This window comes from Balaenoptera physalus, assembly GCF_965194825.1.
Source record: "Balaenoptera physalus genome assembly, chromosome: 17".
NCBI lineage: Eukaryota > Metazoa > Chordata > Mammalia > Artiodactyla > Balaenopteridae > Balaenoptera > Balaenoptera physalus.
The window spans coordinates 78536755-78552050 of NC_138895.1; the positions used below are offsets into that span (position 1 = coordinate 78536755).

Sequence of the window (15296 nt, forward strand, 5' to 3'; positions counted from 1 at the left end):
TCAAACCCCACCCACGTGGCCACTTCTGCCTGGCTGGAGGGACCTCTCCTTTCCCGAGCCCGTAGGTCCTTGGCTGGAAACCCGCAGTGGCAACTGCAGCCGCCCTGCTGACCTCATGAGGACGGTGGAGGCAGGGGTCACCATGTGGAGGGACCTGGGGAAAGGGCGTTGTGGACTGCTCCACATGACGCAGGTGCAGAGCAGAACTGGGAAGAGTGGGTGAAAGGGGCTTGTGAACACAACCCACCCGGCAGGCGGACACGGCTCAGCACACACACCGCTGCTGTACATACTGGGCAGGTTCCTGCAGATGGCAGGCGGGTCCCTGCGCACGGGTCACTGCCTCGCGTGGGGAGACCCACACACGTGTGGCTCTCTGCAGAAGCTCTGGGAGGGCGGCCACCAGGGCTCAAGAGGCCCAGCGCCCCATCCAGGCCAGTGCTGTCCCACAGAAATAGAACCACTGGGACTTCCCTGGTGGCGCAGTGGCTAAGAATCCGCCTGCCAGTGCAGGGGACACGGGTTCGAGCCCTGGTCCGGGAAGATCCCACTTGCCGTGGAGCAACTGAGCCCGTGAGCCACAACTACTGAGCCTGCGCTCTAGAGCCCACGAGCCACAACTATTGAGCCCACGTGCCACAACTACTGAAGCCCACGCGCCTAGAGCCCGTGCTCCGCAACAAGAGAAGCCACTGCAATGAGAAGCCCACACACCGCAACGAAGAGTAGCCCCCACTCGCCGCAACTAGAGAAAGCCCACATGCAGCAACAAACACCCAATGCAGCCAAAAATAACAATAAATAAATAAATTTAAATTTAAAAAAATTTAAAAAAAAGAAATAGAACCACTGGTGTGATTTCAAATTTTCAAGCAGCCACGTTAAAATGAAAAGAAACAAGTAAAATTAATTTTAATAATATGTTTTGTTACCCCAGTATATCCAAAATATTATCACTTCACTTGTAATCCATTTTTAAAAGAGAGATGAGAAATTTCACATTCTTTTGATGTTGCTGTCGTACTAAGCATTCAAAATCTGATGTGTATTTCCCACTTCCAGCACATCGCAGTCTGGACCAGAACACAGATCCAGCATTCACATTATTTCCAGGACACCTGGCAACTTTTTCACTGCAGATCAGAGAAATGTGGTTTGCAAGTCCCTCTCCCCGACAGCCAGTGGGACAGGAGAGGGCCTCCAGCACCCCGAAATCTTTGGGACCCACAGAATTAGGAAAATGGAGACAAGGAATTAGGAAGCTTAGACCGTGCCGGCCAGAGTTACTGCCCACACTGCTGAAACAGAGGCAGACGATGGGGACACTTTCATTTATTACCGTCACAGGCTTTAGACGCTGGCTGTCTGCTCCAGGTTCCTGAGGTCATAATCAAAGAAGATAAAAGAACAGCCTGGGCAGGAACTGAAGGAAGATGTGGGAAACATGCAAATACAACTTCAAATTTTATTATTTTTTTAATAAGTTTATTTATTTATTATTTATTTATTTTTGGCTGCGTTGGGTCTTCGTTGCAGTGCGCGGGCTTCTCACTGCAGTGGCCTCTCTCGTTGCGGAGCACGGGCTCTAGGCGCACGGGCTTCGGTAGCTGTGGCGCCCGGGCTCAGCAGTTGTGGCTCACGGGCTCTAGAGCGCAGGCTCAGTAGTTGTGGCTCACGGGCTCAGTTGCTCCGCGGCATGTGGGATCTTCCCAGACCAGGGCTTGAACCCATGTCCCCTGCATTGGCAGGCGGATTCTTAACCACTGTGCCACCAGGGAAGCCCTCAACTTGAATCAAATTTTAAATACCTGCTTTACTTATCATGAAAGCCTGCCAGTCGCAAATTAATTCAGGAAGAAAGAACTGCCCTCTAATATTCAGACGTGTCTAAGGTCTGTTCAAATTCCAGAACAGAGCTTTAAATTTAAGCAAGAGCCACAGGGAAAAGAAGAATTTTCCAAACCCCACCAGCCACCCAGCTCCAGCCTACCAGAATGATCTGGTCCATTCTTCCTGGTAACCAATATATGAAGTAAGCATCAGGTGTGTTCTCCACATACCTGGGCTATTCAGTTTTTCACTAGGGAAAAAAGTAATTTTTAACTTAGTCTCACAATTCAACATTTAATGAATGCCTAATATATACCACATACTATGCATGCGAAGCACATTTAGAAATGAGTAAGACACAAACTCCAGAAACATAAATAATGCCATGTTGTTCGTGAAAGCAATTTAAAGTGACCGTGGTTTTATTTGTGGCCCAAATTCATAGACTGCTGCCTTGGAAGGGACAGAGAGTCCAGACTTCCAGCCAGTGCCCGACCTGCCCCTCACCGGGTTTGGGCAGCTACCACTCTTTTTAACAGGGCAGGGACCTTTAGAAGGTCAGGCAGCCTGTCCTCCTCCCTGACGCGGCTCCAGCTCGCGCAGCCTTACGGTGACCCTGGAAAGGCCAGCTCCTCCCACTGCCTCTGACCAAGCCAGAGGCGGCCCCTGGACCTCCTCCCCTGCAGGTCCAGCATCCCGGTCTCAGCCATGCCCTGCCATACCTGACGGGTCCCGCTGCTGGGACAGTGCCCACACGGTGGCCAGGCCAGTCCCCACGTGCAGCCGCCACCTCTGCAGGCAGAGCTGTCTCCTAGGCTATCTCCACTTCCGCAGGGCCTTTCCCACGCATGTCCCCTAGGGGGCGACAAAGCGCAAAGGAGAATTCCGGCCTCAGGGAGCTAGTTCTGAGCTGCCTGAAATTCTGCAAAGTGGAGAGGGCTGGCGAGTGCCTGCTTTCTGACTATCAAACTTCTTTTTTTTTTAATCCAGAACCTCATGCTTCAAGTTTCAGCTCCAACCTCAGTTTGTCAGAGAGGCTTTTCTTAAATCCCCTTCAATATAAATTAGGTCTCCATTATTTTCTCTTGCCCACTCCCCACCCCCCATCGTCCGCTTTGAAGCAATTACCGCAATCTGTAATCATGTATTTAACGGTGTATTTATTTGTTTAACCTGTCCCTCCTAAAAGACTGTAAACTCCAAAAATATCAATATCATTTAATTCAAAATACAGTTAAAAGCTTAAAGAGATCAATGTTTAAGGTTAACAAATGCTGCATTTCCCTTGTCGTGAGGACTAGAGCATTTCCAGAACGTTCACCTAAGAACCCCCGAGGCTAAGGTTAACCAAGGCAGTCAACTCACACTTCCCAGAGAAACAGACAAGACTAAGGGCTGGGGAAGAAAGAGTGGCTCAGGGTAGGTCAGCCGCCAGCCAACCCACATCCCGGTAAAACCACAACTTCTCGGGTCCTCCGACTCCTGCCCAGCGACGGGTAAGGGCTGCCCCATGGCCGTCCTGGGGCAGGGCTGCACAGAACTTCGGCTCCAGGGGCCTCTTCAGAGTGGAGGGAAGGGCCTCAGTCCCCAGGAAGGGTCTCTCTGAGGTGCTTCCAGTAACCCGCCAAGCCCTGCACCAACTCAGAAATAAAAACAGGGAGCAGGGGGCTTCCCTGGTGGCGCAGTGGTCGAGAATCCGCCTGCCAATGCAGGGGACACGGGTTCGAGCCCTGGTCTGGGAGGATCCCACATGCCGCGGAGCAACTAGGCCCGTGAGCCACAACTACTGAGCCTGCGCGTCTGGAGCCTGTGCTCCGCAACAAGAGAGGCCACGATAGTGAGAGGCCCGCGCACCGCGATGAAGAGTGGCCCCCGCTTGCCGCAACGAGAGAAAGCCCTCGCACAGAAACGAAGACCCAACACAGCCAAAAATAAATAAATAAATAAATAAATAAATAAAAAACAGGGATTAGAATTCAAAAGCTCTTCTCTCTACCACTGCAGGAGGGAATTGAAAATAATGGACCACGGTTGTGTGTATGGAGCCTGGAAAGTTTCACATCCCTGTGCCTGTTCGGTTCATCACTGCTCTTTCCCTGAAACCAAACACAGATGAAGGCTGGCTGGTCTCTAAGCTAAAATCCACTCAATCACCAGTCCTATGGGTTTTTACTCTGGTCCATTTCTCTAAATCTGCCCCAAACCTCCACTCCCACACCCACTGCCTTGGGGTGAGTGTCATGGTCCCTGGGATGCACCGTAACAGCACCTGATGACAGGTCTTGCTCCTGCCTGCATTTCTGCCCCTCCAAAAAATGTCCTCCTATTTATTCTTTATAACTTCAGAAATTACTAGAAAGCTACAGTAATTCACAGTGTGGTGCTGATGAAGGATAAACAAATAGATCAATGGAATAGACCAGAGAGCTGAGAAATGGACCCACGTGTAATTTTCAACAAAGGATCAAAGTACCTAAGTGGCTGGGCTAGGTGCACCGCACCCCCTCAAGCCTTCAACTCTCAGGGCTTACTTCCAGCATAGTCTCTGGCACCATCTCCTAAAGGATCGGTTTTCCACTGCTAGGACTCTACGAGATCCTCAAGAGGAAACAGCGAATCACACGTGACTGCATTCTCACCTCCCGGCACAAACTTTGGCACAAACATTTGGGTGAACCAAGGAATCTGCTTGGAAGAAAAAAAAAAAAGAAAGAAAGAAGGAAGGATGGGAAGGGGGAAGGGAGGGAGGAAGGGAGAATCCTAAGGGGCAGAGAAGTGGTGGTGGCCCCAGAAGAAGAGGCCTGCTGGCAGAGATGGGAAAAAAATATCTAACAGAAAGAAGGAAGCCAGCTAGGGCCCTACAAGGAGGCTTGGAGCTGACTTACAAGGTCCTCCAGGTTGCCAGGACCTCCAAGACCCTCCTTTTCCAGAATGCTGCTCCCAAAGCCCCCTGCTCCTTGGCTCCAGACGCGGTGGCTGATTTGGTCCCCTCATCCCCCTACACCCCCAACAAGGCCAGCAGCTGCCTCTGAAGTCCGGTCCCCACCCTTCCCACCCTGCCTCGGCCCAGACCCAACTAGGGCACAAACGTGCCAGATTCCAGAGTTCAAAAATTTGCGGCTCCATTTGTTACATGATTTAAAAGAAGAAAAATCTGTTACCCAAGTTAAAATCCTTTTTCTATTAATATGCCAAGCATAATCTGTTTATAAGCATATAATTATATATTTTATGTTCCTTGAAAAAAAAGGACGTAACTTCAAACCTACAATAGCTGTTTAATATGACATTTTGTTTCACCCCCAGATTACTTTTCTTTCTTTTTAAAAAAAAATCAGTCAATGGGAATTCCCTGGCGGTCCAGTGGTTAGGACTCAGTGCTTTCACTACCGGAGCCCAGGTTCAATCCCTTGTCAGGGAACAAAGAACCTGCAAGCTGCACAGTGCGGCAATAAATAAATAAATAATAATAATAAATTTTTAAATCAATCAAGGTCTATCACATTTTCCAACCACAACTGTTTTCAAGGAGCAAGTAGATCTCAATGCACTAAGCTGCACAGCAGAGAGACTGGGGTCTCGGTGAAAGGGATAAAGAGCAGTGCCCACAGCATCTACAGCATCCTGCAGATGAAGCGGTGGGTTCCAAGAGTTATGTGACTCCCTCAGGTCAGGAATCTGGTGAGTAGCAGATCTCTGGCCCCAGAGCACGTGTTCATTCCACCCTCCAGACTGTTCCAGCCCTTAAAGTTGACACCTGCCCTTGAGAAATGGCAAAGACAGTGAAAGTTTAACAGAATGAACAGCTGCTAACAAAGAGAAAACAACTCTAGGCTAAATCCCTTCTACATAATTAAATCAGCCCCTCTTGCTGGGGAGGTTTTCAGAAGCAGCATGCATGAAACTATCTACAAAGGAAATGCAATTAAGGAGAGTCTTTTTAATATATCCAATTCTTGACTGCCCTTGCCCTAGGCAGAAACTTAATTCTACTGAAGGATAGCTGTCTTTGAAAAGTTGTTATGTAAATTGTAAGGTAAGGGGAGAAAGGACACAGGAACCATTTTACAAGGTAAATGGGAAACCGACTGAGAAGGGAGCAGTGCGGTAACAGATCTCCAGTTCCCGGCAATGACCATCGCGGCTGGCTTACCATCAAAAAGCTGGACCTTAGAGACCAAATGCAACTCCATCTTATCATTTATTTTACTGGCTCTCCTACGTTAACCCAACAACCAAGCAAAACAGGAGGCTCTTTTCAGGAATGAGCTGACCACAAGTTAACAGCAACGCATTTTAAAACATGATTTTTGGTCACTTATTACAGCTGAAAATTGAAGGAAACTACAACAAGTGCCAGGTTTTTAAAAAAAAAAAAAAACTTTTCAGTAAACTCCAGAAGAGCAGAGGTGGGCAGTGCATGTCGTGTATCATCTGCAGTAGCCCAATGTCTTGGGAGAGGGAAGGCACCAAACAGAGAAGACAGTGTAATAGGGAAGAACAAATCTGACTCCATATTGGATCTGTTTTTTTTCCTTTAAACTTTGTATTCTATTGCCTTTGCTACAAGTTAAGAATGTTGCCTAAAATATACAGGTTAGCCCATTCTCAAGGCTCTGACCTTCAAAGGTACAACACTTCTCCGTTCACACAAAGATAAAAAGTCGCGACACACAGGATACCATTTGTCTTGGAGGTTTATAGGATCACTGTGACCAGACCTAGGTGCACAGCTGCAGGAACAACAGATTCCAGCACCAAGAAGTTGGCAGCAACCGACCAAACGCCCTCCACTTCTGGTATAAACGAAGGCTGAATTCTAACTCGGGGAAGATGGTTCTTTGGGACACTAGTCCACCATCTTCTCGGTCTGCTGGCTTTCCAAATAAAGTCACTATTCCTTGCCCAAAAAACTCATCTCTCGATTTACTGACCTGTCGTGCGGCAAACAGTACGAGCTGGGACTCCTACCATCATCACTGTCAGAAAGAATGCCTGGCATAGTGCAGGGCTCCTGACCCACCACTCCGGCTCTGGGTCTGCTCCGTCACTTCACTCACACACACACACACACACACACACACACACTCACTCACTTCCGGAATCTGACACAACAATGGGATGAGGGCAGGACCAAGGGTCAAAGGACTCTTTACCATCCCTGCCTGGCATGTCGAGAGGAGTGTCATGCAAAGCTGTTGGCTTGAACTGAAGAAGCCAAGAAAAGTGCCCCCGGGGTTTGGGCACCAAACACCCAGCAAACGTAAGCTCTAGGTGTCTTCTGCAGCCCTCAGCATGCGGGACACTCAGTATAGCTGCTTCGGTATGAACCGGTAGGCTCCGAAGATGAAGCTGGAGGGGCAGTTGTGGAGGGTAAGCCCTGTGACACTAAGCTTATATTTCCGAAGTCACTGGGCTCTGCCAGGGAACCAGGCTGGAAGGGGGCAGGAGGCAGTCAGATAGTTCATTCATTCTTCCATTCAATAAAGGCACCCTGGGCACCCACTCGGGGCCAGGCGCTGATCCAGGGGTTGGAAGTACAAGCCAGGCAGGCACCCAGAAGTTTGGATTTCATCCCAAGTCAGAGGAAGTTGATTTTTAAAGCCTCAGCTCTGCCATTTCTAAACTGTACGAAGTTGACCTCTCTGAACTTTTGTTCCTCGTCAGTAAATGACACACAAATTAGAGGTGTCGGGAAAACTGAGTAGCAAAAAGCATGAGGTCAGTGCCCCAGTGTGGATGCTTACTGTTAATTACACAGGAAGGAGCCTCAAGGTCAATGTTAAGGGGCTTAGACCAGGTGTTCAGTGGAAGATCCATCTCCGTCTTGCATCCAGCCAGCGGAAAGGCTGCATCACCCAAGAAGCCAGGGACGGCTGCCTGGAGGAGGTGGCATGTCAGGTAAACTTTAAAGGGTGAGGAACAAGGGCCCACAGAGCTAGGCGGCAGGCAGAGGCTAAATTACAATTTATTGGGCTTCCCTGGTGGCGCAGTGGTTAAGAATCCGCCTGCCAATGCAAGGGACACGGGTTCAAGCCCTAATCCGGGAAGATCCCACATGCCGCGGAGAAACTAAGCTCGTGAACCACAACTACTGAGCCTGTGCTCTAGAGCCTGTGAGCCACAACTACTGAAGCCCGCGTGCCTGGAGCCCGTGCCCCACAGCAAGAGAAGCCACCGCAATGAGAAGCCCGGGCACTGCAACGAAGAGTGGCCCCCACTCACCGCAACTAGAGAAAGCCCGCGCACAGCAATGAAGACCCAATGCAGCCTAAATAAATAAATAAATAAATTTATAAATAAATTACAATTTATCACAGGGTATTACTGGGTCACCAGCAGTAACCAGCTAATCCCTGGCGTTTATGGCTCCCTCTACAGGACACAAAGAAACTTTCCTTCAGCAGCTCGGTGGAACCCTTTCCCTTCAAAACATCCTGGCCAAGTACATGGGTCTAAAGGAACTATCCATTTCACAGAGGAGGAAACTGAGGCCAGGCAACAAGGAGGCCGAGCCAAGGCCCACGCGGCCAGAGTCAGCGGCATCGGATTCGAACCTCCCGCCCGCCAGGACGCCTGCGCTGGGTCGCTAACGCGCGCCCCGACCCCGCCCGTTGCCCCGGAAACGGCCCGCACGCGCGAGCGCACTGCTTTCCCTTGCTCGTTCTTCCGCTAGCACCCTCGTTACTTTTTTTTTTTTTTTTTTAATAAAAACCCAAGGCGGCGGGATACTGCCAGCGATTTAACGTGCCGTCAAAGGACGCCGCTACGTCCGCTCTCCGCCCTGGGCCGCGGATCCCTCCGCCGCCCAGCGGCCTGCGCGCTTCTACCCGACTCCAAGCTCGAAACGGCTTCCCGCGCGCCGCGCCGCGCCCCACCCCCACCTCATCCCCACCCCAACCCCCAGCCCGGCTCACCTGCCGCCCGCGTCTCCATGGCAACGCCCCCACCGCGGAGGAAAAAAAAGCCTCGGGCTCTTCCGGGCCCCCTCCCGCGCCGACCGAGAAGGCGGGGCGCTCCGCTGATGCTTCGCTTTTTATTTTTATTTTTTTAAGAAAAGAGCCGGCGCGGTTATGGCGAATCTGCGGCATCCAACATGGCGGATGGAGTCTTCGCCCTCCTCTTCCCGGGGCGCTGACGACGGCGTCGCGGACGTCAGGCTCGGATGACCCTCCCCCAGCGGCGAGAGCGGCCGGGCTGGGCCGGGCTACTGCGCATGCTCGGCTCTGGCGGTTGTGCTTTGTGTCCCGCTCCGCAGATTCCGTCGCTCCGGGTTTTGAGCCTCTCCTGGGAAGGGGCTAACGAGAGGCGTGGAATGCAGATTGGCGGATTGGGAGTCTTCATAGTGCTGCCAAAGCCAGCATCTACCTGCCGGCCCATCCTTGGACCCACCCCTGCACTACACCGGGCTGGACGACGTTAAGGCAGCGCTCCGGTCCCAGTTCCCAGCGATTTAACTTTTCTTGGCTTTAGTTTACTAATTTGTCAATCGGGGCGGTAACAGCCTGCCTACCTCTCAAAGGTTGCAGTGTTTCCTGAAGTGGGATGCTTTCCGCTAGGAGTACCCGACTTGATTTAGTCTTCCAGACTGAATTAAACAACTGGCACCACCTCGACAGAATGACTGCCTTCTTTCTGTCCTCCTGTCTTGCAGAAAGTCTCAATTGGGTGTGAGCACGCCTCGCTAACCCTTGCTCGTCTCCCTGAATCTGGCTCACAGTCTTCTTTCTGCAGGCAACAGTATCTGGTTGAGATGTAATGACCTCGTCTTCCTTTTGGTCTACCACTTCCTTCAGATCTCTGCTCAAATGATATCTCCTAGCGGGCCCTCCCAGACCACCCCATCCAAAGTAACCCTCCTAAGTCACTTTCTGTTTTCTCCCTAGTATCAATTACTGCCTGACATTAATTTATCTCCATCTCGTCTTTGTCGCCCCTTTAGTCCCAGAATCTAGAACAGCCTGACAGTAATTTATTGAATAAATTGAGTTCCTGTTGCCTGTATTTTTATGGTTAGCTTTTGTTTTAACAATGTTTTTCATTTATGGTAGTAATGTATAAAGTTTTCTTTTTAATCCCAACTTACATTTTTAAAAATTGGCCAACTTAAAATGGTGCAGGAGGGGCTTCCCTGGTGGCGCAGTGGTTGAGAATTTGCCTGCCAATGCAGGGGACACGGGTTCGAGCCCTGATCTGGGAAGATCCCACATGCCGCGGAGCAACTAGGCCTGTGAGCCACAATTACTGAGCCTGCGCATCTGGAGCCTGTGCTCCGCAACAAGAAAGGCGGCGATGGTGAGAGGCCCCCACTTGCTGCAACTAGAGAAAGCCCTCGTACAGAAACGAAGACCCAACACGGCCAAAAATAAATAAATAAATAAATAAATAAATAAAGGAGTTCCTTTAAAAAAAAAAAAAAGAATTCTCTTTAAAAAAAAAAAAAATGGTGCAGGACTTACCTGGTGTTCCAGTGGTTAAGACTCAGTGCTTCCAGGACTTCCCTGGTGCGCAGTGGTTAAGAATCCACCTGCCAATTCAGGGGACACGGGTTCGAGCCCTGAACCTGGAGGATCCAACATGCTGCAGAGCAACTAAGACCGTGCGCCGCAACTACTGAGCCTGCGCTCTAGAGCCCGCAAGCCACAACCACTGAACCCGCGTGCCGCAACTACTGAAGCCCATGTGCCTAGAGCCCGTGCTCCACAACAAGAGAAGCCACTGCAATGAGAAGCCCGCGCACCGCAACGAAGAGTAGCCCCCGCTCGCCGCAACTAGAGAAAGCCCGCGTGCAGTAACGAAGCCCCAATGCAACCAAAAATAAATAAAAATTTTTAAAAATACTATTTTAAAAAAGTATTAAAAAATTAAAAAAAAAGAAGACTCCGTGCTTCCAGTGCAGGGGGTGTGGGTACGCTCCCTGGTCAGGGAGCTAAGATCCCACATGTCGTGTAGCATGGCCAATAAATTAAAAAAAGAAAAAAATGATGCATGTGGTACAGAGACAAGGCCCCCAAAAAATGTAAAAGTGAACTTCAAGTGAGAAATTTGGGAAATACTGATTTATTTTTATGGTTCTCTTGAAGTGCTAATCTGCGCCTGTTGTCTTTTCCTGGAATAGCCTTCCCTCTATGGCTGCTCGACTTGAGAAATTGTCCTTCAGTTCATGCCTGTGTGTTCCCACACTCCCGCTCACACTTCCCTTTACCCTCCCCACACCCGTTGCATTTATCTGTTTGCTCAGCCCCCCTCCCCATGAGCTAGACCATGAACTTCATGAGCACAGATTTTTTTATCCTTGTTTCCCAGCTCCTACTGCACAGAAGTGTCACTCAGCACATTTGTTCCCATTGTCACTTGTTTTCCAGTTAGTAAAACTCCCGTGAACACTGAGCTTTAGGATGACGCTCTGATTTCTCAGGAACATTCTGCCTTGCTCCTTAATCCTGTTCTTGGGAAATAAAGAGTCATTATAAGACCCCAAATTTACCCAGTCCATTCAATATATGTTCGGGGATATCTCCTCCCCCAACCCCTTCGTTTCATCCTCACAACAACTGGAGGGCTAAATTGGACAGATATGATTATCGTGTTTTCTTGAAGAGAAAAGGAATGTTCAGAGAGGTTAGGTGGCTTTCTGAGATCATACAGCAAGCCAGTGAAATCCCAGGTGTGGAACTGGACTTTCCATGCCCAATATTCTCCCCACATGGCCATCGGGGATGGGCCCACAGTACCCACTACACCCCCAAAAGGGCCAATTTCAAGGCAATCATAGGGTTATTGCCACCACCACATCCTACATCTCAAGATAGATGGCGAGGTGGAGCCCATCACAGTCCTTCATTTGCAAATGAACTGCTCGAGAAGCTGCACTGATGAGCTTTCCTTTTCAGAACGATAAATATTTGCAATAACCACTATTTTGCTGTGAATCGATTTCTGTCAGGAAATTAGAGTTGTTCTGAGTTGCTGACAGTATTGGTTTTGTGCTGGGTTGCCTTTCTGGCAACAGCATTTAAATGTTAGTTATTGATTAGCAGATGGATTGCTCCTGGATGTTGTGACCAAAATGAATTTTGGAAATGAAGCAATTTAAAGTTTGTCTCAAAACCCAGTTGCCTCAGAATATTAATAAAGTCAAATTAAAAAAAAAAGAAATTGTGGATTATGAATGACTGTCCCAGGTTAATGATTTGGCCAGTTATGATTTTCTCCGTTATTCTCATGGCATTTTCTTCCTTCTCTATTCAGAGAAGAATCACTGAGCACCTATCATTACTGAAAACTGGCCTGGCCACAGGCATACAGAAATGACGAAGAGCCAGTCCCTTTCTATGGGACCAGATCTGCAAATGGAGAGAAGAGTCCACCCCTGGCTTTGCTGAGTGATTTGCACATTTTCAGTCAGCAAAAATCTTTATTCTTTCCATTTGCGTACTATCCCAAAATGCCTTCAATTAATGAAGGCGCATTAGTGGAATTAAATATAAATTGCTCAAAATTGTATTATTAATGGCATCCTGCTTCAACGACAGTTCCTAGAGGAGATGAGCTTCCCAGCTGGCCCTCTGGTGTCCATCAGCCTCTCAAGGCTAGCACGGGAGTGAATTTGTGCCAGAAATGTATCACCATGAAATGGCATTTGGTTATATAATAATAAATTAATATAATTGAATATATTTGTGTCAATAATTTTATAGTTATGTCTAATAGGTATATGACAAATGAGCATTTACAGGAAAACAGAAAATTTTATATATATAATTTTATACGACGTTATCTTGAAAGCAGGTTCTGATAAAGTATACATACGAGTGACCTCAAGATAATGGGCCTTGAGGCACACAGAAGTTGATAAGATCAGAGGTTGGGATAATCACAGTCTGAGTGAAGTGTTAAAATCGGAATAGGCACGTTATAGAGAAAAATCTATTTAAAACTGTATAAAAGAAGAGGTTGTAATAGTAGAATGATTTGAGCAATTTGAGAACATAATTATGACCTTAGGAAGCAACATACTCTCTAGTTCTTCCTTTTCAGTGGCCATGGTGTGCCATCTCATCACCAGCACGCACATATTGTACCCTCAGCACACACACATTGATCTCAACAGCATTTTTCGTTAGCGGTACCCAGGGCTCCTTCAAAGGACCTGAGTCCACGTCTGGAAGCAGGGGAAAGTCAGAATGGCCTGAGACAACTTGCTCTTGCCAGAAAACCAGGCTGCTGTCAAAAGTGCTGGGCTATTGCTGAAAGGACAAAGGAGTTGACTGAAAAGGAAATGGCGTCCCTCTGGGTCAGGTTGTGACAACTTGGATATAACAAAGAATAGCTGGGTCTACAGTTGTCGATTTACCAGAACAAGTTGAATCTGTGAAAAGCCATGAGTCCTTAATGATCAAAAAGGATAAGTTAGGGACTTCCCTGGTGGCTCAGTGGTTAAGAATCTGCCTGCCAGTGCAGGGGACACGGGTTCGAGCCCTGGTCCGGGAAGATCCCACATGCCGCGGAGCAACTAAGCCCGTGTGCCACAACTACTGAGCCCACGCGCCACAACTACTAAAGCCCATGCACCTAGAACCCATGCGCTGCAACAAGAGAAGCCACCGCAATGAGAAGCCTGTGCATCGCAACAAAGAGTAGTCCCCGCTCACCACAACGAGAGAAAGCCCGCATGCAGCAACGAAGACCCAACATAGCCAAAAATAAATTAATTAATTTAAAAAAAAGTAGGCTGGTCTCTGCAAAATTCAAATATCAGAGGGGGCTGACATCCAGACTTGCTGACCTGTTCTTCCATCCTTACACACCACTGACACTTATGTCAAAAGAAAGCAGAGAGCAGTCTGGCCTGGGAGTCATTTGCTGCAAATGAATAAATCCTGAGAAGGTTGAGGGTGAAACCTGCATTCCCCCGATGCCTCAGGCTACCGTCCTCCGGTGACCAGGCTCAGGCAAGCATCAACTCCTCCCTCCCCCAGTCACCCTCCAGCCTCTGGTGAAGTTCATCAGTGCCGATATCTCCCATGATCTCGCCTTCTTAAAGTGCATTTGGCACACTCACAGCCTCCCATGGACGATACGGGGTCCCCCCGGCACACAATCCACTTTCCCCTCCTGCTTCCTGCTGGAGCTGTGTGTATGACAGGAGAAACCCAGATCAGTCTTACCATCATGAGCTCCTTCTGCCACAACTGGAACATCCTTGGCTCTCAGAAACTGTGTCAGAAGGAAGAGAAATGGGATGAATAAATGTCTCCATTTGCTACTGTCAGCAGATAAACATTAACAGGAACATTTAGGGGAGGGTGGCCCCTGTTTAGAAATGTACATGGGCATCTCTGCAAGGGTTCCCAAGTTAAGGTTTAACACAGAATGTTGGAGTTAAAATGACTTTAAAGATCTTTGAATCAAACCCCCTTATTTTACAGATGGGTAAACTGAGGTCCAGAGAGGCTAAGCCTGTTGTTCACCAGGCAACCAGGATGGCGAGGGCATGCAAACCATGTTTTCCAAGTGACTTTAAAGAAGCTGGAAATGTTTAGTGTTCTTCCCCTGGGAGAAGACAGCATTTAGTGGGGACACACGTGTTGATCTTTAAATATCCAAAAGGTGATTCTACGAAGAAGAGCTTCTTAAGAAAACAAAGTGTCCAAAGATGAAACAGTTGCCCCCTACATGCAGTGAGTGCTCTAACCCTGGAGGTGCCCAACCACAAACTGAGAAATAACTTATAGAAAGAGGAGAAGCATCAAAATGGGAGCAGGGGAAATGGCTAAAATGATAAAGGCAGGAAATACCAGTGCAGAGAGCGTACGGAGCAAGTGGAACTCTCGGACACTGCTCATGAGAGAGGTAACGGCACAACCACTTTGGAAAACTGATGGACGGTTTCTGATGAGGTTAAACTTACGTCTGCGCTATGATCTAACAAATTCACTCCCAGGAACAGACGCAACAGAAGTGCACACACATGTTTCACCAAGAGACATTTAAGAGACACTCTTAGCACATTACTCTTAATAGCCCCAACTCGGAAACTACACAACTGCTCATCAGCAGTGAAATGAATAAATACACGTTAGTATATTCACACAATGGAATACTATATAGAAGTCCCAGAGCTTTTTCTGTAAAGGGCCAGAGAGTATCTCCAGCTTTGTGGACCTTATGGTCTTCTCAGCTTTTGTCTCTGTAGTGCAGTGCAGAATGCAGCCATAGACATGTACACAACTTAATTGGCATGGCTATATTTTAAAAAACAAAAACAAAAAACCCCACAACTTTATTTATGAAAACAGATGGAAGGTTGAATTTGGCCTGCCAGCCGTAGAATGCCAACCCTACAATAGTGAAATAAAAAAGGACAATCTATAGCCACACCCAACAATATGGATGAATCTCACAAACACAGTGCTGAGCAAAAGAAACCAGACCCAAGAGCACGTACTGCATGATTCCGTTTA

General features: G+C 48.3%; 1 protein-coding gene across 5 annotated transcripts in view; it reads right to left on the minus strand.

Moving 5' to 3' along the window:
* The window catches only part of ZFAT (zinc finger and AT-hook domain containing), a 178968-nt gene extending 164948 nt beyond the window's left edge, over window positions 1-14020 (minus strand). Inside the window, exons 1-2 of one of the 5 annotated variants that reach the window (XM_082433774.1) lie at window positions 2553-3472; window positions 1991-2080 (exon numbers count right to left, since the gene is read on the minus strand). Coding sequence is in view for 1 of the 5 variants with exons in the window: in XM_082433772.1 (XP_082289898.1) it covers window positions 8748-8766 (19 nt within the window). In the remaining 4 variants the exon portion in view is untranslated. Of the gene's footprint in view, window positions 1-1990; window positions 2081-2552; window positions 3473-8747; window positions 12871-14000 lie in introns of those variants that run through there. The other 4 variants (XM_082433776.1, XM_082433773.1, XM_082433772.1 and 1 more) reach the window with 4 other exon arrangements.
* Window positions 14021-15296: the final 1276 nt, after the last annotated feature.